Source organism: Apodemus sylvaticus, chromosome 3 (genome assembly GCF_947179515.1).
Source record: "Apodemus sylvaticus chromosome 3, mApoSyl1.1, whole genome shotgun sequence".
NCBI classification, from domain to species: Eukaryota; Metazoa; Chordata; class Mammalia; order Rodentia; family Muridae; genus Apodemus; species Apodemus sylvaticus.
This window is the reverse complement of record NC_067474.1, coordinates 159345813-159373376: the sequence shown is the minus strand read 5'-3', so window position 1 is coordinate 159373376 and position 27564 is coordinate 159345813. Positions and strand designations below refer to the sequence as shown.

The following is a 27564-nucleotide window of genomic DNA, read 5'->3' as shown; positions in this document are numbered from 1 at the left end:
ATTGGCTTTCAAGTTAGTAGCTTTCAACTGTGTTGAACTGACTACCAGTATTCAGATTTCATTTGAGAATTTAGCCATATTTCTCCCCAAAGTTAGGCTCCCCCTCCCCTCCTGAGTTCAATGTAAAACAGGCTCCTGGCTTAGCCCTTACTGTGCAGTTCAGCCTTAGGAACTGGGGATTCAGTGCTGTTTCAATGTATCTTTAGCTTTGTGTTACCTTGGTTGTGGGCCTTGCAGTAAGGGCTGATTCTATAGGCAAATCTCCATGCCATGACTTATTCCATTGTTATTTTATGAATAATTCAATGATTTTTGTTGTTGCATATGTTCAGTTTAGAATTTAGTACTTGTTGAAATCTGGAGGGAGGCTGACTCTTGCCCTGAGTATTTGAGGCACCCAATGGTCAATGTTCTATCCTACGCTTTTCCGACTGGAATGGCATATCTCCCCTAAGATACATATTGCTTAGTTTCTGTGACTGCTGTGGATCAATCCATAACATGCTTTAAGTTAAAACTCCCCCAAAGGCTTGTTGTTCTCGTCAAGGGGATATTCAACACATTCACTGTCACCTGATTAGAAAAAGAGGACACAGCCACACATCAAAACTGTGAAAAAAAAAAATTTCTGGCTTCAGCAAGCACTTACCTGTTCTTAGCAATAAGGAAGGATGTTCTCGCAGTTGCATGATGCCTGCATGCCATCTGTAATTTCTCTCCTTGTGCTTATTGGAGGTGAGTCTTGTTCACCACACCTATTTTTATCTTCTAACTTTGTCTCTCCTGTCTACCAGGCCTCCCTCTTGTCTACCTTAGAACTAGGAGCACAGCCAGTCTGACTAACCTAGAGCACCAGATCTATGCTCGAGGTACAGTACAGCCAGAGGCTGGCATTATTTTCCTGTTTAAGAACTGCCTTACATCAATCTGTATACCGGATTTTTTAAAAATATGTGTTGTTAATCGGAGCTGAATGGGAGTACGTTCAGCTGTCAGTCCTTTGCCTCAGTAATCTGAAAGACGGTCCCCAGCAGAAGAGTAGAGAATGGAACCTCGCGATGAAGTCGCAGCACATGTGACTGCTCCGTCACCACCTCCTCCGGGGAAGGCGGAATCAGCTGCACAGTACAAAATCAGAAAAGCCACAGGCAAGGAGGGCTCTGACAGGGAATGAAGGAGATGGAGGAACTCCCTCCTTCAGTAGGCAGTACCACACGGCTTTGCCTACAGAGCCCTTAGTGATCGTTTATTTTCATGGGCATGTGAGGGGCTCTGTGAAATAAGAGCTGTAATAATTAATCATAGAGCCAAGAATGGATTTCCCAACAAATTGCTTAGATAAAAACCATAGTTTCCTTACATAGGAATTTATGTATTTAGGAGATAGAAAAGAAACTGTTCTGGAGAATTGACTGGTTGGTGAGAGCAAGAAGAAACTCCTCACATTGGATTGCCTCTGTGTTAATGAGTACTGTTAATCTAACTGATTTATGTATGTGACTAATTCCAGGTCATGGCTCTTGATATATCTTATGTTAAAAGGCATTTGAGCTGGGTTTGGTGGTCCACATCTGTAATCCCAGCACTTGGGAGGCTGAGGCAGGAGGATCATAATTTCCAGGCTAGCCATGGCTTACATAGCAAGAACCTGTCAAAAGAAAGAGAAAGATAACCCAAAAGGCATTTGATCCTCTTTTACTGGGAGTGCTGACCAGGGTCATTAATACGGACGGGTCACTGTCTGTTTTGCTTTAAGAAGGCTCAGTGGGACGGGTCTTTGAGAGTAGGCTGCCATCTTCATTTATTGTGTATTCACACTACTGAGTTTTCCAGGGTGCGTTCCTCATTCAGGCAAAGCTGAGCATTATTCCCCTGTAGCCAGTGTAACAGGATCTGGTGGGCCACATAGGGATTTTCCTTCACTTCTGTGACTAGCTAGCATTAGACTTGGGGCTTCAATGTCTTTATTATTATGATCCACAAATTAGGTCCTTTTGACAGCACAAGCTGCTATGTAGTATAAAACTCCCACTCGTTAGAATGGCCAATTACTCTGTGAAAGACATGCAGAGGGGTAGAAATTTTTTCAGCTGGCTTCATTTGATGCTGAACTTGGATGTGAGGAGCATGAGGCTTTCTCAACCACTGAAGAAATTGGATTCATTCGCTGGAGGCAGATTTTTGAGGTCATCAGGAAATAATGTTCTCTTTGATGGATTTGGGAGTTTTCTGTCTGGTATTGTGCCAGAGGCAAGGACACAGTTGAGCTGGATGCTGATGCAGTGCTGGGATTTGTGTGTACTCTGTGGTGTTTTAGCCTCTGTTATTAGTTTTGATCTGCACAGGAAACATGGGATCCTGTGTCCTGTGCCTTCCATGTTATCTAATCCCAAAGCAGTAGACTCGTGGATCTCTCTGTATGGATTTCTGGTACTTGAGTCTGTATTTCAAAGTGGTCAAAGCCATCTGCCACCTGTTTTTTCAAAGTATGGCTTGCAGATGGAAACTGTCAGTCTGGTCCACAGTGGGATAGGAAGGTACATCTGGTCCTTTTCCTCTTGGCCCTTGTCTACTATAATGAAGGTGCTCTTCTCCCTCATGGAGGGAGGCTTCCCCAGAGCACATGAGCATTGTTTACCCTTTGGAACGACCTTGCTCCGGCCTCAAGGCTTCATTTTTTACTTGGGGGAGCACTTTGTGAACCATGTGAGGCCACTGGGATGGAAGTGGGCACAGCTGTAGGCAGACATTATCCCTAGCAGTATCCTCACATGTTATTGGACCAGACCACTTTCTATTTGAATGGTTCTCAACCTTCATAAGGGTGAAATGCTTTAATGCAGTTCCTCATGTGGTGACCTCCAACCATAAAATCATTTCATTGCTGCTTCATAACTATAAATTTTCTGTAATGAATTATAAGTATCTGATATGCAGGATATCTAATATTTGACCTCCAAAAGGGTCACTATCTACAGGTTGAGAGCCACTGCTCCTGTTCTCAACAGATGATTGTAATATAGTCTCTGCTGACTTACTCTTGTCCAGAGAGAACTTGTTTTAACCTGAAGTTGCCCGTTTGGCAGTCATCATGTTCCTCCCCTTTGGAAAGTTGTCTGTCAGGATGAACACAGTGAGTCTGCTTGACCCTGGGGCCTGCTGTGCTTATCAGTGTTTATGTGCTATGAATTCCCCAGCCCGGAGCCTCCTACCCTGAATTGTCATTGCCTGGTGGTTCCTGCCACCACCTTCTGCTTACTTTGTGTGGTTACTGGGGGTGACAGGCCCTTGGTCAGAGTGGGCTGCAGAAGGTTCCTGAGGACACTGGAGTGCCTTTGACAGTTGTCAGTGTTGATAATCAGTTCATCTCTTCCTAGAATTTGGTTACATTGCTTTCTGGTAGTTGTTTCTCTGTAGTTTCCCAATCAGAGGTTGTTTTGTGAACACCTGTGTGGAACATGCCGTTTGAGCCCCCCTGGTGGCTCCATTATAGCAGCTAGGGGGGCTTTGCTTGTGTTAAAAATCAAACTGTGTTGGGAAGATGGCTCTGTTGTTAAAGTGTCTTCTGTGTAAGCATGAGGACCAGACTTGGATCCCTGGAGCCCATTTGAAAAGCCGGGCATAACAGCATGCGGGTTTAATCTGAGAGTGAGTGCGGGAGGGGACACAGCAAGCAGATCTGTGAGGTGGATGGCCAGTTGGTGAGATCCAGATTCATGTAACAGCCTGTCTCAAAAAGAAGTAAGTAAAGTGAAGAAGACTATGGCAACTCTAATTTCTACATAAATGCCTGCACACACATGCATATACATACAGTAGTCACTAAAAATAAGAGAGAACAAAAAATTTTATTTAAAAGCTTTTAGATAGCATGACCTTGATTCCTTAGTGAGAAAGGGGGGGGGGGGAAGCACCAGAAGAGAAAACAGAGTTTTAATTTTGTTACTGTGTGCATGCTAGGGTTCAGGGGTGGGGGCCTTCCACCAGGGTTAGGATTAGGAATGCATTGCTTAGGAGGAGTAGCTTATGTCAGTCTTTTTCTTGATTTTAACCAGGTTAGGTCTTAATGGCCTGTTCTGAGCAGTAAGGCCCAAGAGAGTTGTGGGGACTCTGTGTGTGTGTGTGTGTGTGTGTGTGTGTGTGTGTGAGAGAGAGAGAGAGAGAGAGAGAGAGAGAGAGAGAGAGAGTGGGGGGGAGAGAGGGAGGGAGAGGGGGAGAAAGAGAGAGAGAGCGAGCACAGAAACCTGCAGATCCATGAAGCATCTCTTTGTCATATCAAGAAACCTGCAGTTCCTTTTCTCTTCCCTCTGTCTTCACACAGGAGACAGCTGTGGGTGCCGTCTGCATGACAGGGTTTCCATCACGCAGACAGAGTGGATATTAATAGTCTTTTTTTATTGTTTGTTTGTCACAGCAGAGGTGAAGACACCCAAGCGTCGGCAGCCATTTGTTCCCTTCGCGCTTCGGAACCACACAGGATGCACATTGTGGTTTGCCACCCTGACCACCACGCCCACCAGGTAAGGCACCTTCATTCTGCTTCTGGAGACACTTCAATCCCAGCAGCCTCGTGCAGCAGCCTGCCAGAGCAAGACTGGCTCCTGCTTAGAGCCCTGGGCTTGTAACTGAGCCAGTAACTCGCGTCCGTCCGGAGTTATGGTGGACATTCTGACTCTGAAGAGAAGCACTGTGAAGTGGGTGCTGAGTGTGTTCTGTGAGTGGGTGCGGTAGTGCTGCTGTGTTCATCTTGACCTTGTTTGTGTTGTGTTCATGGTCAGAAGGTGAGAGAAAAGTCATCCCAGGCCTCCGTAGGCTCCATACTCTCCAAAGAAGCTGTATGTGGTCTCAAAACTAAATATTTTGCATTTTTCCTCTAAGCCTGCTTTGGAAATGCCCTCCATCCCTGCCTTCTGAACGCAGATTTTTGTCTCTAAAGCACACACCCAGAGAGCATTGGGTGGAGTTGGGAGGGCTGTGGGAATTTGCCTGAGCTAAATGCAAACCTTGACTGATGACTTTGCCTGCTTAGATGTTGGCTCAATGTTCTAAATATGTGGGGGAGGGGGTCTTTCCAGCTTCACGAAGGGCAGAGCTGAGCAACTGTCAGCTGATTTGAAACTATATTCTCCTGTTTCCACTAGCCATGAGGGTACTACAGTCAGGACTTTGCTGTTTACCATTCATGTCTGTCCACTAGCCATGAGGGTAGCACAGTCGGGACTTTGCTGTTTACCATTCATGTCTGTTAAATTCTTGCTGGTCACCAGCTTGTTCCCGTAAAAAGTCCTGCCTTGGTTTGTTTGTTTTTGATGCATATGTGTACATGAATATGGCTGTGGGTGAGTGTGTGTGTGCGCGCTTATACGTGCATGTGAGAGTACATGAATGTAGGTATAGGTGAATGTATGTGTGTGGTAATGCATGTGTGTGAGTATGTATGTAGAGGCCAGTGAACAACCATAGATGTCATCTTCAGGAACATTGTCTACCTTCTTTGACAAAGGGTCTCTCATTGGCTTATTGATTAGGCCAGGCTGGCTGGCCACTCAACTCCAGGGATCCTGTCTCTCCCTTCTCAGGGCTGGGATACATGCTCTACCACACCCAGCATTCGTACATGGTTTCTGGTGATTGAACTCCTGTGCTCCTGCTTGTGAGGCAAGCGATTTAATGCTAGCTGTGTAGGACTAGTCAGTAAATTCTTGTGTCTAAATATGAGGCCGAGAGCTTGGATCCCCAGCACCCTTGAAAAGGCTGGAGATGATCGTGTGCGGCCATTTCCCAGCACCAAGACATGAAGACAGGAGGGTCCCTGGAGCTCACCGACAGCCAGGCTATCTATCCAGTTGATGAGCTCTAGGTTATTAGAGACCCTGTTCTAAATTATAAGGTAGAGAGAGACTGAGGAAGACACCCGATGTTGACCTCTGGCCTCCAATGCACATATGTCTATGATGTAACACACACATATACATATATACTTTCTTTAAATTAAAAAACATTATTTGAAACAGGGCTTCACTATGCAGCCCAGACTGGCCTAAAATTTGCCCTATTGCACAAGCTGGCTTTATAATCATCCTCATTCCTCAGCTGAGGTTATAAGTATGCTATCCAATGTTCAGCATTACTTCAGTCTATTTCTAAACATCTTTGGGTGTTTAGATGCTACTGAGCCTAAAAGCAGCTGAAGTCTCTGGTCTCAGGTCTTTCTTGGGTCACCAAGAACAACCAGGTTATGTCCTGCTGGTATTTTCCAGAGGCTCGGAACTCCTGTAGCGACAGCAGGGAGGACAAGGCAGAAGGGACAAGCTGTTTTCTGATTTGGTTCCAGGGCTGCCTTGTCTCACAGTGGGAGTCCTGGGATGGTTCCAGAAGGGAGTGGAACATTCCTGGACGATGCACACAATGTCAGTGAATGGAGAGAAGTGCTCACAGGTGAAGAGATTCCCTTTGAATTTGAAGCCAGAGGAAAGTTAAGACACAGGTAAAATATGGCTGTTTATTCTTCTTACATGAAAGATGGGGCATAGATATAAATGTTGTCCCTGGTGTTTTGTCTTTCACTGACTTGAATGTTTTATTGTTCAAAGATACTTTGAAAGCCACTGTTTCCTCTTAGAATATAGATTGCCATGCCATCTTGGAGAAACATTTCTTCCTATTTCCATTTTCTTGGTGTGTGAGAAGACAACTAAGTATTTCAGAGTCTGGACAAAAGCTAGATACATACTAACTCAGATCCATTGCATCCTGTCCATGTTCCTATATAGGCAACCAAGCCTGAAAGTAGCTGAAGGGGATGATTCTAGAAAAGTTCTCAAAGCTTGATGATTTCAATCTTAAAATACACTTATACCACAAACTTTCTATAAGCAGCTAGACCCAGGATGCATAGCTAGGAATAGTAAGGCAAAACATTGAAGCAGTGTAAGATTATCTCTTCACGGGGTACTGCTGGCCCAGTCACTCCTGAAGCAGCCAGCTAGAAGAAGACTTAGCACAAAAATGGAAGATGGCTTTAATTCCATTTCCTGAAAGATAATAGAATGTTCAATAAGGTATTATCTCACTATTTGCAAGTATTTTTAAATGGAAAGGCTGTCTAGGGTGTAAATAGGTGAAGGCTTAGTGTTTGAGCCTTGGACTGATTTCAGGGAAGCTGAAGTGGAAGAGATTGGCTTCCGCCTGAGCTTCCGCCTGAGCTTCCACCTGAGCTTCCGCCTGAGCTTCCGCCTGAGCTCATGCCAAGCTCCCTCTCAGCAAAGCCTTCCTTCCTCGTGTTCCACCCGCAGCACGAGTTAATCCTGACTGGGGACCATTTTGAATATATGGGTCTGGGTTTCTGGGAGTATTTTGGGGGTGGGGATGGAATCTCTATGCTGGACATATTTCCAGGGTGTTCCTGTACTTCAGGAGGCTCTGGTTAATAGTGTCTTTCAATAAGCCCTGCCTCTTGCATCAGAGAGGGCTTGGTGTCATTTCCATCTTAGTTTCCATGTTCTGCAGCCCAATGGACTGCTTGAACGCATCAAAATAAATGCATTTTCTGGCATTTTCCCCTTGGCATACTGTACCCTATGCTGCCCTCCTCCCTTCCTGTCAGCATAGCTCAAGTTCAGTCCCCAGTTCAGCTTCAGCCTTCTGGCTTGAATTAGGCAAAATCTAAAATAGAATTAAACGTGCAATTTCCTTCTATTCCTTCTGTTCTGCCCACCGCCTACTGCTCCAATTTCAGCTGAGCACTTGTACTCTTAACTCCAAGGGCTCTGTCTCCCAGGCCTTTCTGTGGTCATGTAGGGCCGGAGCCAAAAAACTAGACGTGTTCCTTACAGGAGTAGAATTTTCAGCACAGGAACCAAAAAGCTTCCATACCTCAAGAGCATGGCTGCGTGATTCAATGGCCAGTCCACCTTGACCATCCCATTCAGCTGATTTCCACTGACATTATTTCCTGAAGATTAGATAGGAGCTACTGGGAGCCACCTGGCAAGCACACACAGACTTTCATGGTTTTTATGAGAAGAGGGCGGATGCCCCTGGCTCCAAGCCCTCTGCATCTTACCACTAGCCGTCAGCAAAAACGCCAGTTAAACTGTCTTCTTGACTTTTCTCACTAGGTAATGCTGAGAAGGCTTAACTGGCTTTTACATCATTATAAAATACAATCAGGTTTGGAGTCTCTGCTCCTAATTTCCTGTCTTTTTGAGACTGGGCCTTTTCCGTTCCTCTTTACAGACATACTCACGACCTGCGAATCCATCAGCTACAAGTTCGAGTGAATGGCTGGGAGCAAGTGAGCCCGGTATCTGTGGACAAGGTCGGGACCTTCTTCCGATATGCAGCACCGGACAAAAATTCCTCTTCCTCTACGGTGAGTGGCTGCTGTTTGGTATCATGCATGCTCTGCCAGGCCAGGCTGTCACACAGTGAACCTTGCAATCACTTTCCTCTGTTGAAGTGCTTTGCTCCCCTATTTCAAAGAAGACATCAGAGTATTGGCTCAGGAGTGGGTGTTAGGAATCAACATGCAGAGTAGCCAGCTAATGGTTGACATCAGTAGAAAGTGAGGTGGAAATTTGGCAGCAACTTGTTGTTTCATGTCCGTAGATGTCTTTCTTCTCTGCTCACAGTCTGGGAAACTTGAATACAGTCATCCCTCGGGGTCTGTGGGGGATGTGTTTCAAGGATTCACCTACCCTACCCCAGACCTAAATCATAGCTGCTCAAGTCTTTATTTTTTTTAATGGCACAGTGTTTGTACACAGTCCATGCATATCCTTCAGTAAACGTCAAGTGATCTAGAGATCACACTTCCACAAAAGTGCTGTGGAAGTGGTTGCTAATACTGTATTGTTTAGGAGCTAGAGACTTGAAGAAAGAGTTTGTATGTGTGACCATGGTAGACCTGACCACACATCAAATGGTCTGGGTTTGGTTGAGTTTGAGGATATGAGCCCTGTGTATATAGAGGGCCAACTATCTTGGCTGTTTTTGTTGTATTATTAAGCTTTATCATTTGCATACATGCTCATATTATACTGCTCTTCCATGGTCCTTTTAGCTCTGTGTTTCTTCCCCCCCCCCCCACCCCCCACCCCCAGACAGGGTTTCTCAGTGTAGCCCTGGCTGTCCTGGAACTCACTCTGTAGACCAGGCTGACCTCGAACTCAGAAATATACCTGCTTCTACCTCCCAAGTGCTGGGATTAAAGGCGTGCGCCACCACCGCCCGGCTTAGCTCTAAGTTTCTAAATCCTATGTAGCATTACTATTTATTATCTGATCACACATAAGTTCCCATGCCTTCTCCCTGGCTGCTCAACCTGGGGCTGCAGGGCAGGGATGCAGGCAGCTTCCCCCGCTGCTGGTACAGGCAGACGCCAGTGTTCTGGTGATGCATGTACCTTAAATGCTTTTGTGCCATATCCATGCTTTGTTAGGCAGGTGACCTATTTATGGGCATCAGTGATGACGCAAACACTGTAGAGACACTGCAGACACATGAGAAATACTTTTGGAGAACTCCATTCCACAAGTGTTTATTTTCACTGTCTCTCTATGGCACTCCATTTACCTTCAGTGGGAGCAAAACAGATTATTTTCTGGCTAAACTCATGTCAAGCAGTGAAAGGACCAGCTCTTCCCACACATACCTTCCCATTGCAGTGATTGGTCCTGGAGAAGCACACCCAGTGGATGAAAGTAGGCTGAATATCATTTTCTCCCTACTGCTCAAGACATGGTATACTGTTTTGAGTCATACTGTACCTGAAAGCTGGTATCAGGGAGTTACATTGTCCCTGCTATTGTGTGTCTGTGCTGAAGCTCTGATTTTTGTGACTCTCTCATAGATTGGCAGCCCAAGCAGCAGAACAAACATCATACATCCCCAGGTTTATGTGAGTATGGCTTTCCTGTTGTCATCATTGCGCGTACTGAGTATGTACACTGCACTGAGGCTGTACACAGGTGTGTGTTTCTTGATAGTCAAAGGACTGTGTGGCCTGTGTTGCCTGGGTGTGACTGACACCCTAACCTTTCCTCTTAGTGGGCCCCCTGAGTTAGTGCAGATAGCTGAAGATTTTTGTACCTCCAGGGCTTCCTTTCCTTCTCAGCTGAATTATCAGTTTCTCCTGGTTCAGTTGTGTGTTTCATTTGCTTGGTCCAAAGGCCATGCAAGAAAAATACAAGAGCAGCTAGATTACTCCCCACTGGTGCTTGAGACATCATTACAAGGTGACATGAACGTAGTCTAGGCATTCCTGTTCTACTTCTTGTGCCTACAGATCACAGACACTGAAGTTGGAGGTGGGCCTGGAAGCTATAGTGTGTCGTTCTTAGGAGCTAGGTTAGTGGAGGATTAAGCTTTGAGGGTGATTTCTGATTAGAATGTGTTCCTGAAAAACATTCCAGAAAGGGGGCAGGAAAAATGGCTCAGAGAATCTAAGTTCAGTTCCCATCACCACAGTAGACAGCTTGTGGTTGCCTGTAACTCCAGCTCCCTCTTCTGGCTTCCATGGGAACCTTCATTCACATACACCCATCCACGTAAATAAAAATAATAGTAAAAATAAAACAAAACAAAACAAAAGTGCTCCAGAAAAGATGGTTGAGTTTTGACTTTGACGTCCCAGGACTTTGGTTTGGAAGCAAAGCACTCTGTTTTATAGCTTAGTAGGCTAGTTCTCTTATAGTTCACTCTAGTAACAATCAAGTTGGCAGAATGAAGCACTTGCTTGTGCTATCATCTGTTTCTGTGGTAAAGAAGCATCTAAAAGTAGTGCTTTTAGACCCTCCATGGCATATGTCATGTGGAAATCGTTCTTAAATAAATATTTCTGTATGGTGGTTGTGCGAAGACTGTTAAATGTGAGTGAGCATTCAGATCTTAACATAACAACTGTAATCCAGCAGCAAGGCCGAACCACTTCCCTCAGTTATATTGGGTGTCTGAAGCCGCCATCCTGTTTTTAAATGTTTTACATGCTTGTAAGCTCAGTATTGGGAGGTAGAGTCAGAGGTCAGGAGCTCAAGGTCATCCTCAGCTGCACAGTGAATTAACAGTCAACCCTGGCTCCTTGAAAAACAAAACACGAAACCAAACCATTGTATGAATCAGAACTGAGAAGGTTGTGATGAAGAAAGTTTATTTTTAATCTCGCCATGTCAGGTAATAGTACATGGGTCTTTAAGGGTAGTTGAGTCACACTGAGAGGAAAAGAAATCATTTGTTCCTGAGGAATGTCTCCTAAACAGATGCTTTCCTATACTCTGTGCTTTGCACAGACAGGTCTGAACCTCTACAGACATCTCCTTTTTTCCTGTATGTGTCTGGGCAGCGCCCAACCCATTACTAGTGTTCAAGGAACACTTCAAGGAATGCTTTCTCAGTCTTCATTTGGAAGGAAGATGCCCCATGAGGAGAACCAGTCAGTGCCTTGAAACGTTCTACTTCTTTTTTATTTCCTCAGGAGATTTGAAAACAAGTCGCTCTATAATTTCTTTATTAGGCCTGGTGGTATGTTTTTGTTTTTACCACATCACAGGAAATTTGGAAAGTTGAATAAATCTTTACCACTTTAGAAGTTCTTTGTAATATGTCTGTAGGCCCGGTGATAATCCTTCCTCCCCTCCTCTCTTTGTAGAGCTAAGGAGTAGATTCAAAGCCTGCTGTGCGCTACGCAGATGGCTCTCCCACTAAGCTGTATCTCTAGCCCTATATGTTCTCTTGGGACGTACTTTGTGGTGTTATATCTGAGTAGATTATTTTATAGATGTTTTTAGAGTGGGCTCTTTAAAAAAATGATTTATTTTTAATTGTTTGATGTGTGTGTGTTTGCCTGCGTGTATGTAAATGTGCCAGGTGTGTATCTTGTTATTGAGGAGGCCAAAAGAGGGCAAATCCCCTTGAACTAGAGTTACAGATGGTTGTGAGCTGCCATGCGGGTGCCTGGAATGGAACCCAGGTCCTCCAGAAGAGTGGCCAGTGAACTTAACTATTGACACATCTCTCTAGTCCTGGCTCTTTCCTTTGTGTTGGTGTTGGTGTTGGTGTTGGTGTTGGTGTTGGTGTTGGTGGTATTGTTGAGACAGGGTCTCACAATAGAGCTCTGGCTGCTCCGGTACTCACTGGCTGGCCCTGGACAGACATCTGCCTGTCTTTGCTTCCTGAGTGCTGGGATTAAAGGTGTGGGCCACCATGCCCAGCAGTCCTGACTCTTGAGTGTTCATGTTGAGCAGTATTTATGGCCTGCTCACTTACTTCAGAGCTGAGCACTGGCTTGGTGTGGCCAATAGTTTACTGAAGAGTGGTGGTGGCAGAATGCTCCTGACTCTGCTGGAATCCACACACTGTGTGTTTTTTCAGACGCAGTTTTCTTTCTCTCTTTCACAGTTCTCTTCGCTCCCACCTGTGCGGGTGGTGTTTGCCGTCACAATGGAAGGCAGTGCTCGGAAAGTAATCACTGTTCGGTCAGCCCTCATTGTGAAGAACAGACTTGAGACACCAATGGAACTACGGTTGGACAGCCCTTCTGCCCCTGACAGTAAGTCAGGATGGTGCAGAACTAAGTATTATCTACTGTTACTGTGACTCTGTCCCGTATGCATAGTGGGTCTTGCCTCTGTCCTGAGACAGTGAGTCAACAGTCCCAGGGTGGGGAACCATCTCCTGCAAGTGTTGACACTTATTTCTGTGGCAGAGCCGGTGGTGCTTCCCGCCATCATGCCAGGGGACTCATTTGCTGTGCCTCTGCACCTCACTTCTTGGCGGCTGCAGGCCCGACCCAAAGGGCTGGGCGTGTTTTTCTGTAAGGCTCCCATTCACTGGACCAACGTAGTGAAGACAGCAGAGGTCAGCAGCAGCAAGCGGGAGTGCCACTCAATGGACACAGAGAAAAGCCGCTTCTTCAGGTGTGTTGCTGTTGGGATGGATGCCTGGGTGTTGGCTTCCCCCCTTCAGAGGCTGCGCAGACCCTTAGCAAGGCCTCTGTGTCTGATTCAAACTCCGAATTCTCCTTCTTTAAATCCTTGAGTTAAAGTTTGTAGAGGGAAGAACCAACAAAGGCTGTGGGTACGTAGCCACATGAGGTGAGGCTGCCCTCCTAAGAGAGCACACACAGGGTGGAAAGAACAAACCGAAACCCACCCAGCAACTAGGTCTAAACTGGGACGCCAAATCCTGGGGCTGAGGTTTCTCCTAAGGAATAACTTTAAAGTATCCTAGGTTAAAATTCTGGTTCACACACCTGATACACACACTTTAAATAACTTAAAGGATCCTAGGTAAACATTTAGATTCGCACACTTTCTTGAGCATGATGAAACATTGCCTCCCCACTGACACCTGTTTCCGTCTGTCGCGTGTGACGGCATCTTCCTGGGGCTGGGGTGGGAGGACGTACCAGACTGCCACCTCTGGGCTCGCAGAGACTCGGCCTTTGGGCCCTGTTCAGGCCTGCTGTACTTCTCACGGAGTGAAATGGCTTTTCTTTCTGCTGGAGAAAAGCGAATTCCACGTTTATGGGCCAAATTTAAAGCAAGCTTTGTTAAGTATTAAATGCTGACCTAGAGATGGGCTTTGTTCAGGATTATTCCCTGGAATGTCCCAGCGGAACATGACCCTGAGCCTTGAGCTACAGGGGTTTTTAAGGACAAACCTGTAAGCCACCATTCTTTCCCACGAGGCTTTGATCTTCTTTAAGAACTTCAACTCCCAGAATTCTAGGAAGTTACTTGGTCTCTGGGCAGGTAGGGTTTATAGGTTGGGCATTAGACCACAACTAGCTTGTTTCGGTTGACACATGCACAATGAATGAATGCCTTGACCAGATTGAATATTATGTTCAAGTATACCATTCTTCAAAAGAGGCCATTTGGGGTGGGGGGCTAAATCAGTAAATCAATAAATACTTAAAAATTGAAATCACAGACCATAATAGAATTGGATTAAGTCAACAGCAATAAGATGCCTAGATAACCCTAAAATATTTGGGAATCAAACAGTGTCCTTCTAAATAATTTTTGGGCTAAAGGAGAAGTTACAAAGGAAATTAGAAAATATTTTGAGTTGAACAGCAACAATAAAAACAGTAATAATACAGATATGTAAAAAAAAATGAGAATGCTGTAATAGCAGTTCCTGTGGGAAAGCTAGTTTTTAATGTTCTAAGAGAAAATACAAGTATATGTAAAATTACCCGTTTAGCTTTGAGAAGCTCATAAAAGAATGAAAGAAAGCTGGTAAAAGCCAGGCACAAAGACACAAATCTGTAAGGAGGTGAGACATCGAGGCTGGAGGGAGGGTCAATAGTTCAAAACCATCCTCAGCTATGTTGGGAGCTTGAGGCTGGTTTGGGCTACTTGAGATTCTGTCTAACCCAGAACACACACACACATACACACACACACAAAAGCACTCATGGAGGTGGGGGGCAGGCAGGTGCAGGCAGACAGACAGACAGAGACAGACACAGAGAAACAAAACCTAATAAAGACAAATTTTAAAAAGGGAACAAATTCATATCAAAATTGGATTTTATAATGATTCTTCTTAAGTTAGGTAACTTTCTAGCAAGACTGATCAGGGGGAAGAAAAGAAAAAATTACCAATAAAATAAAAGTGATGTTAAACTGGGCATGGTGACTCAGACATGTAATCCTAATACTGCTGATGATGCAAGTGGATTTTGAGTTTGGAGCCGGAGACAGACTAACCATCCACTTCCCAATTACTCTCTCACTCCAAACAAATGAAGTGTTACTGCCCATCCAACAGATGTGAGAAGGATTGTGAAGGAAGGAATGTGCTTTTATGCGTTTGTGCTTAGTACTGACAGATCTACTTGGGATTAGATAACCTGTCAAGGGCCTTGACCCTGAATAAGACTGCATCTCCCTTTCTTAGTAACCATTGATTACCCATAACTCTTCACTAGGCATTGGGCCTCACTCGAATTTCCCTGTCCACACTGGCATGCCACTTGTTGTCATTTTCTAGATTTTGTTTAAGCATGAATTCCTCTTATTGAAAGGGAATTAAGTTCAATTGGGTGGGTTTTGGATTCCCTCAGGATATAAGTGCCACTTCTGTACCTTTAGGAGAATCTTGACCTTTTGGTCATGTTGTGGTTTGTAGCTTTACAGCTAGATCAAGTTAATAATTAAGGAAGAGAGACAGCACTAAAGATGTTTGGAAAAGTTATAGGGAATCATACTATTTTGTTTACTTAAAAGTACACATAGTATGTGTGTGTGATACGGGGGGTGGGGGGTGGGGGGGTGATAATGCTTCCCCCAAGAACCATAGTCTTAATAAAACAGCAACAAAAACACCAGTGCTAGGCATAGCAAACCTCCTTTGAGTGATTGGTCATGGGAGCCCAAGACACCTCCAAACAATATAGGCTAATGCTGTGGTTCTTGTTTGCCTTGCAGAAAATGAAGGTAAGCCCCTACCATTGATAACACCAGACACTTGGTTCAGATCTAGGACTTGGAAGAATAGGACTAGAAGTGACCTGGAAACCTCCTCTGTGAGGATTGCATCTCATCGCTCTGAAAGCTATGCAGGATGCCGAGGGAGAAAAGTAATCAACAATTCAATCCAGGTGTAAAGCTACCAACTACAACATGAACAAAGTGTCAAAATGTCAGAGTAGCATGAACATAGCCATTCGTTTAGTTTAAACCTATAAAATCAATATAAGCATAGTCTGGTGAGTTCTGGCACACCCTTGCCTGCGACTGTGTAAGGAGATTGAAAGGAGAAAGAGATGACTGAACACAGAATCATGGTTGGTGAAACAATAATGATATCAGAGATTTCTGTCAATTGTTAATTGTGAGATTGCTGGAGGAAAAACCTCAACACACAGTAGTATATACCATGTGACCCCATTTGTATGTCGTTCCGGAGCAGACATGTCCAATGAAGGGAATTGCTTGAATGGCGGGGAGAACACGCCTGCTGGAAAGTTAATGAGGGCATGGTGGGAGTAGTCTTTAGCTTGGTTTGAGTGATGGTTACACACGAGCACGTAATGGCCAAAGCCCATCAAACCCCAGCATTCAAAATCTCTACATTTTACTGTGAACTACATTTTAGTAGATATATTTTCATCAAAATCTGTCTGACTGAACTGAACGAGTTTTTCATTATTTAGCTCAGGAGAAATATTGCAGCTATTAATTCAAGTTGATGGTTTTCATGTGGTTTGTCTTTACAGGTTTTGTGTAGCTATAAAAAAGGAGAATTATCCGGATTACATGCCCTCAAACATATTTTCTGACAGTGCAAAACAGATTTTCAGACAGCCTGGGCATACTATATACCTCCTACCAACAGTGGTCATCTGCAACTTGCTGCCCTGTGAGCTTGACTTCTATGTGAAAGGAATGCCAATTAATGGGACCCTGAAACCTGGCAAGGAGGCAGCCCTCCCCACAGCTGACACGTCTCAGAACATTGAACTAGGTAAGGCTGCCTTACCATCATTTGTAGTAATCCTATAAAAAATACGAGGGAATATTTGTGAGCATTCTGAGCCCGTTGTAGAAATCAAGTTGCATGCAATATCTCAGTGAACCAACTCAGAGCCAAGGACTTAGCTAGGAAGCAATCAATAGAGTGCTTTTTCTTGTGTATGAGTATAGGGAGTGGTTCCATCTCTTCACACCATGCATATTCCTAGCTGTAGAGTGAGAAGAAGAAAATGTGTGTATGCACCCAGGTCTTCAGACAGAAGGTAGACTCTTGACCTGTGCCCTTATGTAATCCTTACCACATCACTATTGGCCCATTTTATTGATGCAGAGATACAGGTTGCAGTGTTTATTACACTGAGTAATATTCCTTTGTAAGGATCAGGGTAGCGAATAGCCAAGCAGACATCAGTGAGCATAACATTATTCGGGTCCTCAAGCAACTCTAGGATTAGAATAGTGAACGTAAGTTTACTTGAGGGGTTAAATCACATCTTCATCACTGGACATGAACCACAGCACTCAGGAGAGAGAGGCAGGCAGGTGTCTGAGTTCAAGGCCAGCCTGGCCTATAGAGCAAGTTCCAGGACATCCAGGGCAACACAGAGAGGAATGCTGTTTCAAAAGATAAATGATACAAAGAACACCATGGAATTCATCATGCTGCACACAGTTCTTAATTTGACTACTGGACTCCGTGAGGTTTCTACCTTATAGATCCTTAGGCTTTCTCTAAAAGGACTACTTCTGTTATAGGCTATTTTTGAGAAATTTAAGTGCATGTCCAGAAAAGCCAATGTCTTGTACCTTTAGGGGTGTCACTGGAAAACTTTCCACTCTGTAAAGAATTGCTCATTCCACCTGGGACACAGAACTACATGGTCAGAATGCGACTCTATGACATCAACCGGCGGCAGCTGAACCTCACCATCCGCATTGCTTGTCGAGCAGAAGGATCCTTAAAGATCTTCATTTCTGCACCGTATTGGCTAATCAACAAGACAGGTACACACTGAAACCATTCAAGTAGACTTTTGACATGGGAATTTTGCTCAGCTGACTGACTGGAGCCTCTGCAGACAGATGACTCCAGCTGTCTGATCTACTCCGTCTTCCCTACTATGTATGACCGTTGTCAAGCTGCTCACTGGGTGTTCATCAAACAGTGGGCTGGGCCCACAGATGGGCCCACTCCCTTCTCCTGCATCCCCAAGGTGATTTCCCCTGTTAGCTGTCTGCATGTTTCATGGGTAGACTGGGTGGGAATGATATAAACTTTTCCCTCCTTTCTAAAGGGTTACCACTGATCTTCAGACAGGACAATGCAAAGACAGATGCTGCAGGCCAGTTTGAGGAGCATGAGTTGGCACGGAGCCTGAGCCCTCTCCTTTTCTGCTATGCTGACAAAGAACAGCCAAACCTGTAAGTGTGGCTATGTACGGGAGGGGCAGTGAGCTCGCAGGCGAGGGAGATCAGCAAGGCCAGAAGATACCTGTTTAAGTAGAGCAGACCTGCAGCCCACAGCCCTGGCTTGGCAGCAGTGGAGTCCTAACTTAATAGGATTTAAAAAAACAAACAAGCAAACAAACAAACAAAAAACCAAACAAAAAAACCCCTAAGTTATATGTTATTTGATATAACCATATGAATAAACCATTTGTGAGTTTGTAATTAAAAAGAGGAACTGGGCATTCCCATCTCTTCCTGCCATCTCTTTTCTGCTAGAAGCTCTGTGCCCTGCAGGGGAGTGGCATTAGGGATGAGACAGTCTGTTCTTGGTGAAGTCTTCAGCCCATGAATCCAGCTAAGGCTGTTTCTGGGAGGTTTGCAAATCCCAAATGTGCTGTAGCACCATCTCAAAATTCATGGGAGTTTGTGGGTGGGGATAGCACTTGTGAGGTTCAGTGAGGTGTCCCTTTAAGGCATTACTTTACTTGTGTTGCTTTTGACATTCTGTTTTCTTCAGGAGTTTATAGTGCCAGTCTAAAGATAATAGGGGTGTCCCATATCTTTAAACATGATCTATAGGGTACTGCTGAATCCTCACATGAAGGTCCCCATTGTACTCCAATGGACGCAGATGTTTGTACCATAGTCAGCCTGAGTCAAGAGAAGGCTCATGGTTAGTCAGAGTTGTGGCTATTGAAGGAGACACAGCCAGACATGTGACATATCTAGGAGTCTCCTCTGAGGCACAGAGATGGCATTACCTGCCTAAGGCCACATTGTTTATGGCAGAGCTGGAACACACATTCTGGAGTTGTTTCTGGGTTCTGTGGTAAGACCCCAGATCGGCGCTCTATCATTGTAATCATACTGGCACCTAGAAAGACAACCCCACCACACCCCACCTCGCCCCCAACTGCCTCACTTTACAGTGTTTGCTCCGGGTTTTTACCTGAGTCTTTGGATTTTAAGGAACAAGAGTGTAGCATGTGGCTGGCTTATAGAGAGTACTGGCATTTTCTCGTAAAGTGCTTAGCTGCAGTTTTCAGCCATTCCACACACTGCTGTGCTGTGGCTGCCCCTGGAGTTAATTGTCATGCTGGGCTTGAGGTTCACAGGAAGTAAGGCTGAAAGGCAGTGTGAGAGACCTAATCGGGTGGCAGCCACAGTGTGTCCTTGTTCAGAGTCTGTTGTGGAGGTGTCCATGTTTGCTCTTCTTCCCACCACAGCTGTACCATGAGAATTGGAAGAGGGATTCATCCAGAGGGCACGCCTGGCTGGTGCCAGGGCTTCTCCCTGGATGGCGGTAGTGGTGTCCGAGCTTTGAAAGTCATCCAGCAAGGAAATCGCCCAGGTCTCATCTATAACATTGGTGAGTTGTTTGGGCCTGAGGGAGGATTGGGACCATTGGCCAAAGACGCCAGCCCTCCATGAGTAAAGTAGCTGTGCAGGGTGGACTGGCAACAAGTGTAGCTTTTCTGATTTGACTGTGGTCATAGATTTCTTCTCTGAATGCTGGATTGATATCTACGTAGATATGTTCTCTGAAACCCCTTTCCTCCCCTAGGGGAATAATAAAAACACTTAAAATGCTTCCATCCTCTGAGTATTCCCACACATTAATTCAATCTTAGAAACCCTGAGCAGGTCAGGAAGATTCACGTGGGACTGAAGTAGAGAGTTTGAGTGATAGTCTAGATGCATTGGGCAGTTCGTACAGCAGAGAAGTCCAGAAGTAGGATGTTGGTGTGTGAATTTGAGGCAGGAAATGCAACAAAATGTACCCACGGATGTCATCATCAGAAGGCCCCCAACTTGCTTGTCTTCCTATTCGTGGCAAGGAGAATTCTTTATCCATGTCCCTCAGAGCCACCTGAGGACACATGGAATATTTTCTTAAGGTTCAGGGTTAGTTGAATTTTAGTATTCCCCAGTTTTAATGTGTTAGCAATGTGTCTTTGTACTAAATCATTTCCAGGGACTTCACATCCATATTTATATAGACCAGAATGGCCTGGTCCTGTAGAGCTTTCTGTAGTTCTGGGAGTGCACTGCCCAGCACAGTAGCACAAGCTACGTACAGCACCCAAGTGCTAGTTCCTGAGAAGGATGGTTGTGTAACCAAGGCTGGCAGTAGCTTTTCATTTTAGTCAACTTTTTTTTAAGATTTATTTTATTTGTATGGGTGTTTTGTATGCTTTGTAGCATGTGTTCCATGTGCATATGTAGTGCCCGAGGAGGCCAGAAGAGGTCGTAGGATTCCCTAGAACACTCTGCAATGTTGGTGTTGGTCAAGACAGCTTTGTGGGATGAAGAACTATGATGGTCCAGTTTGTTCTGAGTCCTACAGAAAATGGGGTAGTTTAATCTTAAGGGTTTTAAAAATGTATTTATTCATTTGTTTCTTATTTATATATTTTGCATGCATGTGTCTGAGTGTGTGTGCATGCACACAGAGACACATGCATCAGAACACTGTTTGCTAGAGTTTGGCTCTTTCCTTTTATGATGTGGGGCTTGGGAACTGAACTCAGGTCATCAGTCGTGGAGGCTATCCCTGATAGCTGCTGAGCCGTTTTGACTGCACTCCTTGAGGATTCTTGAGAGAGGAATTATCCAGGTGTGGTTTCCTTTTCAGACTGCTTAACTTGGATTTGTATTTATGCTCCCTTCAAGCTGCCTCCTTGCTGTGGCATAAAGATCTTAAAAAGGAGCCAGCTTTGCTTGCGCTGAAGAGAGTATTCTTCTCACATTTATCCACTCCACTCCTTAAGTTGGCAAGGCTGCCTCATGCTGGGCTTGGCTTTCTGCTCGCTGTCTTGCCCCTAATTTATTTTCCAAAGTAAGGCACCCAGATTGGCTGAAAGCTGGGATGGATTTGGGAAAGGAAAGGGATGAAGGTTACTCTTTTAGCGCAGCTCCTGCTAAGAGCCACGAGTCGTGGCAGAGAAGCAAGTGGAGCAGTGAGTACACATGCAAATGTGCATGCATGTATAAGCATGTCTGCAGGAGCAGTGAGTACACATGCAAATGTGCATGTATGTATAACCATGTCTGCAGGAGTAGCCATGAATTCATGTGTAACCTCGCAGGATCTGTTAACATGTGTGCTAGGAGAGTTCGTCACAGATCTGTCATCTGGGTTTGTTGTTCTTTCAAGTGAAGGTGTGGAAGGATGGGCCAAGATGGGATCTTGGTCAGCGTTGTTCCATTTGTGTATGTATTATCAAGGCCTTCTGTGAGCTTCTAGTGTGAGGACTAGCTATCTCTTGGGAATGTTTACAGTACAATCCCAAACAGAAAAGCTAGAGACATGTACCTGAAAAGCAAAGGAGTTTGTGTGTATGTTGAGCTCAGCTAAATTTGTTGGGGGGTCCACCAGGGCAAGCTAGGATGGAAGGGGAACACAAAGTCCACCTTTCCCAAAGTGTGTCTGTGCTGCTCTGGCTGACCATTTGTACTTGCAAATTCAGCACAATTTTTGAAGTGCATTTCATATTAGTTAAGATCTTCTGACTCTAATGCTGTTGATTTCTGGTAACTGAGGCTTTCCTTTGTGTCCCAGAAGAAAAGTGGGTTATGTCCCATCACCATAGAACTATGTGGTTTTTCTTAGGTAAGCGTTCTAGAAACACTTATAGAGACTGCTCAGTCTCTTGAAATCAGCTGACTTCTCAAGTGGTTCAAGGCACATTAAAGAGTCAGTAGATTGTGGTACCTGGGCCAGCTCTAGGCTGTGCCTGGGCTGAATCCCCAGGCTTACCATCTACAACTGCATGACCTAGAGCAAGTGACTCCACTTCTCATGCCTCAGCTTCCTCAGCTGTACAGCAGAAGTGATTGGGTTAATACTCTTTTTTTTTTTAAGAGATTTATTTATTGTTATATGTAAGTACACTATAGGTGTCTTCAGACACTCCAGAAGAGGGTGTCAGATCTCATTACAGATGGCTGTGAGCCACCATGTTGTTGCTGGGATTTGAACTCAGGACCTTCAGAAGAGCAGTCCGTGCTCTTAACTGCTGAGCCATCTCTCCAACCCAGGTTAATACTCTTATTCCAGAGAGGTGTTATAAGAATTAAGTGTACAGCCACAGAGAGGGCTTAGTGTGTATGAAGGGGTCAGTGAATATCAGGCTATGGGTATAAATATTTTTAATTATTGTATAACCAGAACTCAGCACAGTGCTTTGGACTTATTTCCTCTATTTATTGTCATAGTGAATGAGTGAGTCTTTCCACTGACTTGTATTTTTAAAAAATTGTCATCAGTCACATCATCAGTGTGACTTGAGTTTCTTTCAGTTTCAAGTGAAACTTGTTATTTTGTGATTTTTTTTTTTAGTTTGTACTAAGTAGGGAAGACCTATTTTTTAATGAACAAATAAATCCTAGCATGAAATATAAGTTAAATTATTAAGGAGGGAAGACCTATTTTTTAATGAACAATTAAATCCTAGAATGAAATATAAGTTGAAATATTAAGTAGGGAAGACTTATTTTTTTATTGAATAAATAAATCTTTGCATCATCCATGAGTTGGTGTATTGGACAGTAGACTAAAATTACTAGAGGAGATTCTAGCTAGAGTGCTTGACTGAGTTCACATTGGTACAGAATCTAAGTAGTCTGAGATTTCTACTCTCTCTTTTAACAAAGGCAGGTTTTCTGGGGTGAAGTTTGTGTCCCAAGTGTAAGCATTACTGTAGCACTGAGTTCTCTGATGCATAAACAGAAAGCTAAGCTTTGTGTGATCAAGCACTTGTGTGTCTTAGGTGCTGTTATAATGGTTTATTCAGGGTAAAGAAACTAGGAATTAAAACTAGGATATTGGAACTGCCCCTGAAACTTCTAAACACTATTTATTTATTTATTTATTTATTTATTTATTTATTTATTTATTTATTTATTTAGTGTACGCATGTGTATTTGCCATAGTGCATGTATGGAGGTCAGATGACAAGTCGTAGTAGTCTGTTCTCTCCTTATATGATCTGAATTCCAGGGATCAAGCTCAGGTTGTCAGACTGAGTTTGACAAGCTCAGTTGTAAGCTCTTATAACCACTTAACCATCTTGCCAACTCTACTCCTCAAGACTTTCTAAAGTCTGAATGGAAATAAGGAACAGCACTCTGTGAGCAGTTGGTATTTCCATTCCATTCTGGAAAGGTGTCATACTTTCTGCAGATGTTACACTTGTTTGCTTAGAAGAACTAAGAATTATGAAAGCTATTCATTTTTGTCATACAAAGAATTTTCTGTCATGATTAATCATTGAACTGGTTCTTGTCATTTGTAGGTATTGATGTCAAGAAAGGCCGAGGTCGCTACATTGACACTTGTATGGTCATCTTTGCCCCTCGTTACCTATTAGATAATAAATCATCTCACAAGCTTGCATTTGCACAAAGGGAATTTGCCCGGGGACAGGTAAGCAGTTTGCTTTGACGAATGGCCAGCGCTTATTTCATAACATGGAGTTTAGTGTCGGCTTGCTTCTCATCAGGACTGTATGTTTTGTGTTGTGAGTGACCCAACAGCTCCTGTGTAGGATAAGGCTCAGAGTAGGCATTTGGTAAGAAAGGCATGTGATTTGTCAGGTATTGAGTAACTCACTAAAGCCCATGATCTGTGTGTCTTAGGGAACAGCCAATCCCAATGGCTACATTTCCACCTTGCCTGGATCTAGTGTGGTTTTCCACTGGCCTCGCAATGACTACGATCAGCTGTTGTGTGTCAGGTTGATGGACGTTCCCAATTGTATTTGGTCTGGAGGCTTTGAAGTCAATAAGAATAATTCCTTCCATATCAACATGAGGTAAGTCTGAGGCTTAAAAGAGACAAACATAGCTTTGTTGAGGCACATTAATTTTACACACACACAAACACATACATATGAAGTGGACTTGTGAAATTATGGCTCATATAGAGTTCTTAGAACTTGTAAAATTCCAGGGAAGTATAAGCATTTTGGTGGGAGGAGTTATAGGAGGTACTGGCAGCTTTGAGTGATGAATACAGTTCTGTGATTTTCAGGGTGTGTGAAATCCAGAGTGACTGCCTGTAACTCCAAGTCCCTGTCTGTGTTTAGATGATACCACTGATGGTAACACTCTGTTTATTCTTGTGCATTTGAATGTTCTCTGGTGTTGTTCTGGTAAATTATCTGGCCTTCTGTTCTACTTTCATTTCTGTTACTGTGATAAAACACTCTGACCAAGAAAAAAAAAAACAACTTGAGGAAGAAAGGGATTTATTTCAGTTTATACTTTCAGGTTACAGTCCAAAATAGTGGAGAAGTTAAAGCTGAAACCCCAAATAGCTTGTCAAATCACAGCCAAGAGCAGAGAGTGAGTGAGTGAGAGAGAGAGAGAGAGAGAGAGAGAGAGAGAGAGAGAGAGAGAGAGAAATGAATGTGTGCACACTTACCTGCTTATTACATGTTTTTAGCTTTGTTTCCCCACTGCCATATAGTTTGGGGTCCTTTGCCTTGGGAATGGCGGTACCACAATAGGTTAGGTCTTCTAATATTGATTCACTAAATTAAGACAGTCCCCACAAGGTAGCCACAGGCCAACCCAATGTGAGACAATCCCTCAGTCAGACTTTTTTTTCCAGGTGATTTTTGGTTATGTCAAGTTGACAAACATAAATATCACATCTTCTTTGCTTTCCGCAGGGAGCCTCAGGTCCTTGTTAGAAAAAATCAACCACATTCAGGAAGACTTAATTTTCTTTCTGTTTCATCAAATACTTTTATTATTGTTGTTATATTTTTTTTGCAGTTGAACCTATAGATTAATATACATGCTGGGTGAGCCCTTTGCCATTGAGCCTGTTTCTAGCCTCATCAAATGACAGCAGAGGTTTTTTGTTTGTTTGTTTTGTTTTGTTTTTTTCTTTTTACCTTGAGAATAAAGTTATTCTGCTGGGTTGTTCAGCCTGATCTTGGACCCACTCTCTGCAGCAGTGATCCCCTTATTGACCACCCCCTGGACCAGCCAGTGCACATACACATTGCTGCACACCTGTGACGGTCTCTGCAACCACCAAGGCCAACACAGTAAGGAGGCAAGACAGGCAAGAAGGTAGTTTTGTTTAACACTACTTAATAGTTAGTATTGAGTCAAATTACTTCTGATTAGTTTATTTTAGGCATATTGAAGTACAGCACAATCTGGTGAAAATTTTCCAGGTAATAACTCAGTCTGTGTGTACAGTAAAGCTTAAGACATGACTACATCAAAACTCTTTGTAAGGTACATATGGCATCTCCCATAAAGATAGTTTCTGTAGATTGACAAGTCTATGATAACAATCTGGGGGAAAGAGCTGGTATAGCCTCAGCCACACTCGTAGTGAAAAGGTCACTAGGTTCTCAGCCTTCTGGGCAGATAACGGGTTATAAGCAACCCTCCCTTTGAAGGAATAGCCCTGTGTGTTTGTAGTGGCACACACAGTGCTGCATACCTTTGAGTAGCCAGTACACACACTAAGGCACACAGATGTTAGATGTATCTTTTAGTCTCCTGTAGTAGTTATTGTCTCTGAGGCTTACTGCCTCTGGCTGCTAACCTAGGTTAACCCTGGAAACTTCTATAGTCCATACGATCTAATCCAGGCCTAGAATGTTTTCAGCCTCTGAGACTTTCTGCAGAAAGTCTCACCTGTTGTTGTTCTTTCTGAGCTCTGGATGCCTGGTTCAATGCCCCTATTTGGGCTCAGTCTCACCTACAAACTGATTTAATCTGGAATCTCTCTCAGCCTTTGACTGAATTGCTTTGCTTGGCCTCAAAGTAACTCTAGCAATCTGTTCTAATCTTCTGGCTCCTTCTCATTCTCTCTCTCTTTCTTTGTTCACCTGTGTGTAGCTTGTTCTCTCTTCAGCCTGTCTCCTACAGCTCTTGGGGTAAAACTGCATCCTCTCTCTGCACTGCCCTCCTTTCCTCTCTCTTGTGAGAGTTGGGCATATTCATTCTGTCAAATCTTTCTCTGATTCATCACTTTGTCTGCCACTCAATTAGACATCACTTTGAAACATGGGTGCTTCCTTCTACAAACTAACTTTACCTTAAAGGTGTGCACTAAGGGAGTGTCTGTATTCCAGCCATAAGGATTAAGAGTGTGTGCTAAGGGCTGGGACACACCACAACTAGAAACAAGTAAGTAACACTATCTTGGAGCTCACGTGTGATCAAATATCCTGCAACACAGGAAGCCTCTGGAGCAGCAGTTCCCAACCTTCCTAATGCTGTGACCCTTTAATACAGTTCCTCATGTCGTGGTGACCCCAGACCATAAAATTATTTTATTGATACTTCATAACAGTAATTTTGCTACTGCTATGAATCATAATGTAAATATCTGTGTTTTCTGATGCTCTTAGTAGACCCCGGTGAAAGGGCTGCTTGATTCTGAAAGGGGTCATCACCCATAAGTTAAGAACCACTGCTTCATCTCCGACTCTACACCAGTTAAATAAATCCCCATTTCCTTTGACCCAGCCCTTGGCAGCCCCCATTCTATGTGGTAGATCTAGAAATTTGACTACTCAAGAACATATATTACTGGAAATGTGCAGCATGTCTTGTTTTGTTGACTGTCTTCTTTTACTTAGGATAATATCCTTTAAGGTTCATCTGTGTGGCATAGGTGGGTCAGCATTTTTTTCTTTTTTAAGGTTGAATAGCAATCCATCATATATCTGTTCCACATCTTGTTTATCTGCTGTGATGGTTCCACTTTTTGGTTCCTACTTGAGCACAGATGATACATGTACAGCAATCCAGACTTTAGTTTCAGTTCTTTTGTGTCTAGACACATAATTATTGGATCATATGGGTTTTTAAAATTTGTTTGTTTTTTGAGACAGGGTCTCACTCTGTATGGCTTTGACTGGCCTGCAATTTGCTATGTAGACCAGGCTGCCCTTGAGCTCAGAGATCTGCTTGAGTCTCTGCCTTCCGAGTTCTGGGTATGTGCCACCGTGCCCAGCTGTAATTTTGTTTTGTTTTGTTTTCTTTAATACAAGGTTTTACTGTGTAGTCTAAGATAGTCTTGAAATGGGAGCTCCACAGACTTCTGTGGCCAGGATTGCAGATGTGGACCACTGGCTTTACCATTGTTAATCTTTCAAAGACATGTAATGCTGTGTTTTGTTAGGGTTATAACATTTAGTTTACTGTGAACCGTGGTTGGGGACTCCAGTTTCTCCACAGCTTTACCAACACTTACCATGTCCTGTTGTGATATCCGTAGTGGCTACTCCTAATAGCAGCAAGTGGGGAATCCCCCTGTGGGTTGTTATCTCTGAGCTACTGTGTATTAAGCTCCAGGTTCTCAGAAATGCCAGCAGATGCTGTGTTACTGAGCCCCCACTCCCCATGATTGCACTGATTTTGTGGCTTGGTGGCCATTTGTCCGCCTTCACTGGATCTTCTGCCCACTTTAGGGCTGCTTGTTGCTCTTCTGGGTCTCCGCCCTGGCCAGGCATGTGATTTGCAGCCTCCTAGTCTGCCTGTTCGTGCCACTGCTTGTCTTCTGGGAGAATGTTGTTGTTGAATCAGTTTATCGGTGCTTTGGTTGCTTTGGATGGCGTATCTGGGAGTAGCTGTCAGCTCCAGTGCCATGAAG

General features: G+C 43.9%; 1 protein-coding gene across 1 annotated transcript in view; it reads left to right on the top strand.

Annotated features, from left to right (window-relative positions):
• The window catches only part of Vps13d (vacuolar protein sorting 13 homolog D), a 223242-nt gene that overhangs the window by 90435 nt on the left and 105243 nt on the right, over positions 1 to 27564 (top strand). The window contains 13 exon segments of the mRNA XM_052175887.1: positions 795 to 869; positions 4418 to 4520; positions 6335 to 6487; positions 8239 to 8374; positions 9854 to 9901; positions 12397 to 12547; positions 12704 to 12914; positions 16229 to 16476; positions 17298 to 17489; positions 17780 to 17906; positions 19160 to 19302; positions 23231 to 23361; positions 23574 to 23749. Coding sequence (XP_052031847.1) covers positions 795 to 869; positions 4418 to 4520; positions 6335 to 6487; positions 8239 to 8374; positions 9854 to 9901; positions 12397 to 12547; positions 12704 to 12914; positions 16229 to 16476; positions 17298 to 17489; positions 17780 to 17906; positions 19160 to 19302; positions 23231 to 23361; positions 23574 to 23749 — 1894 coding nt within the window.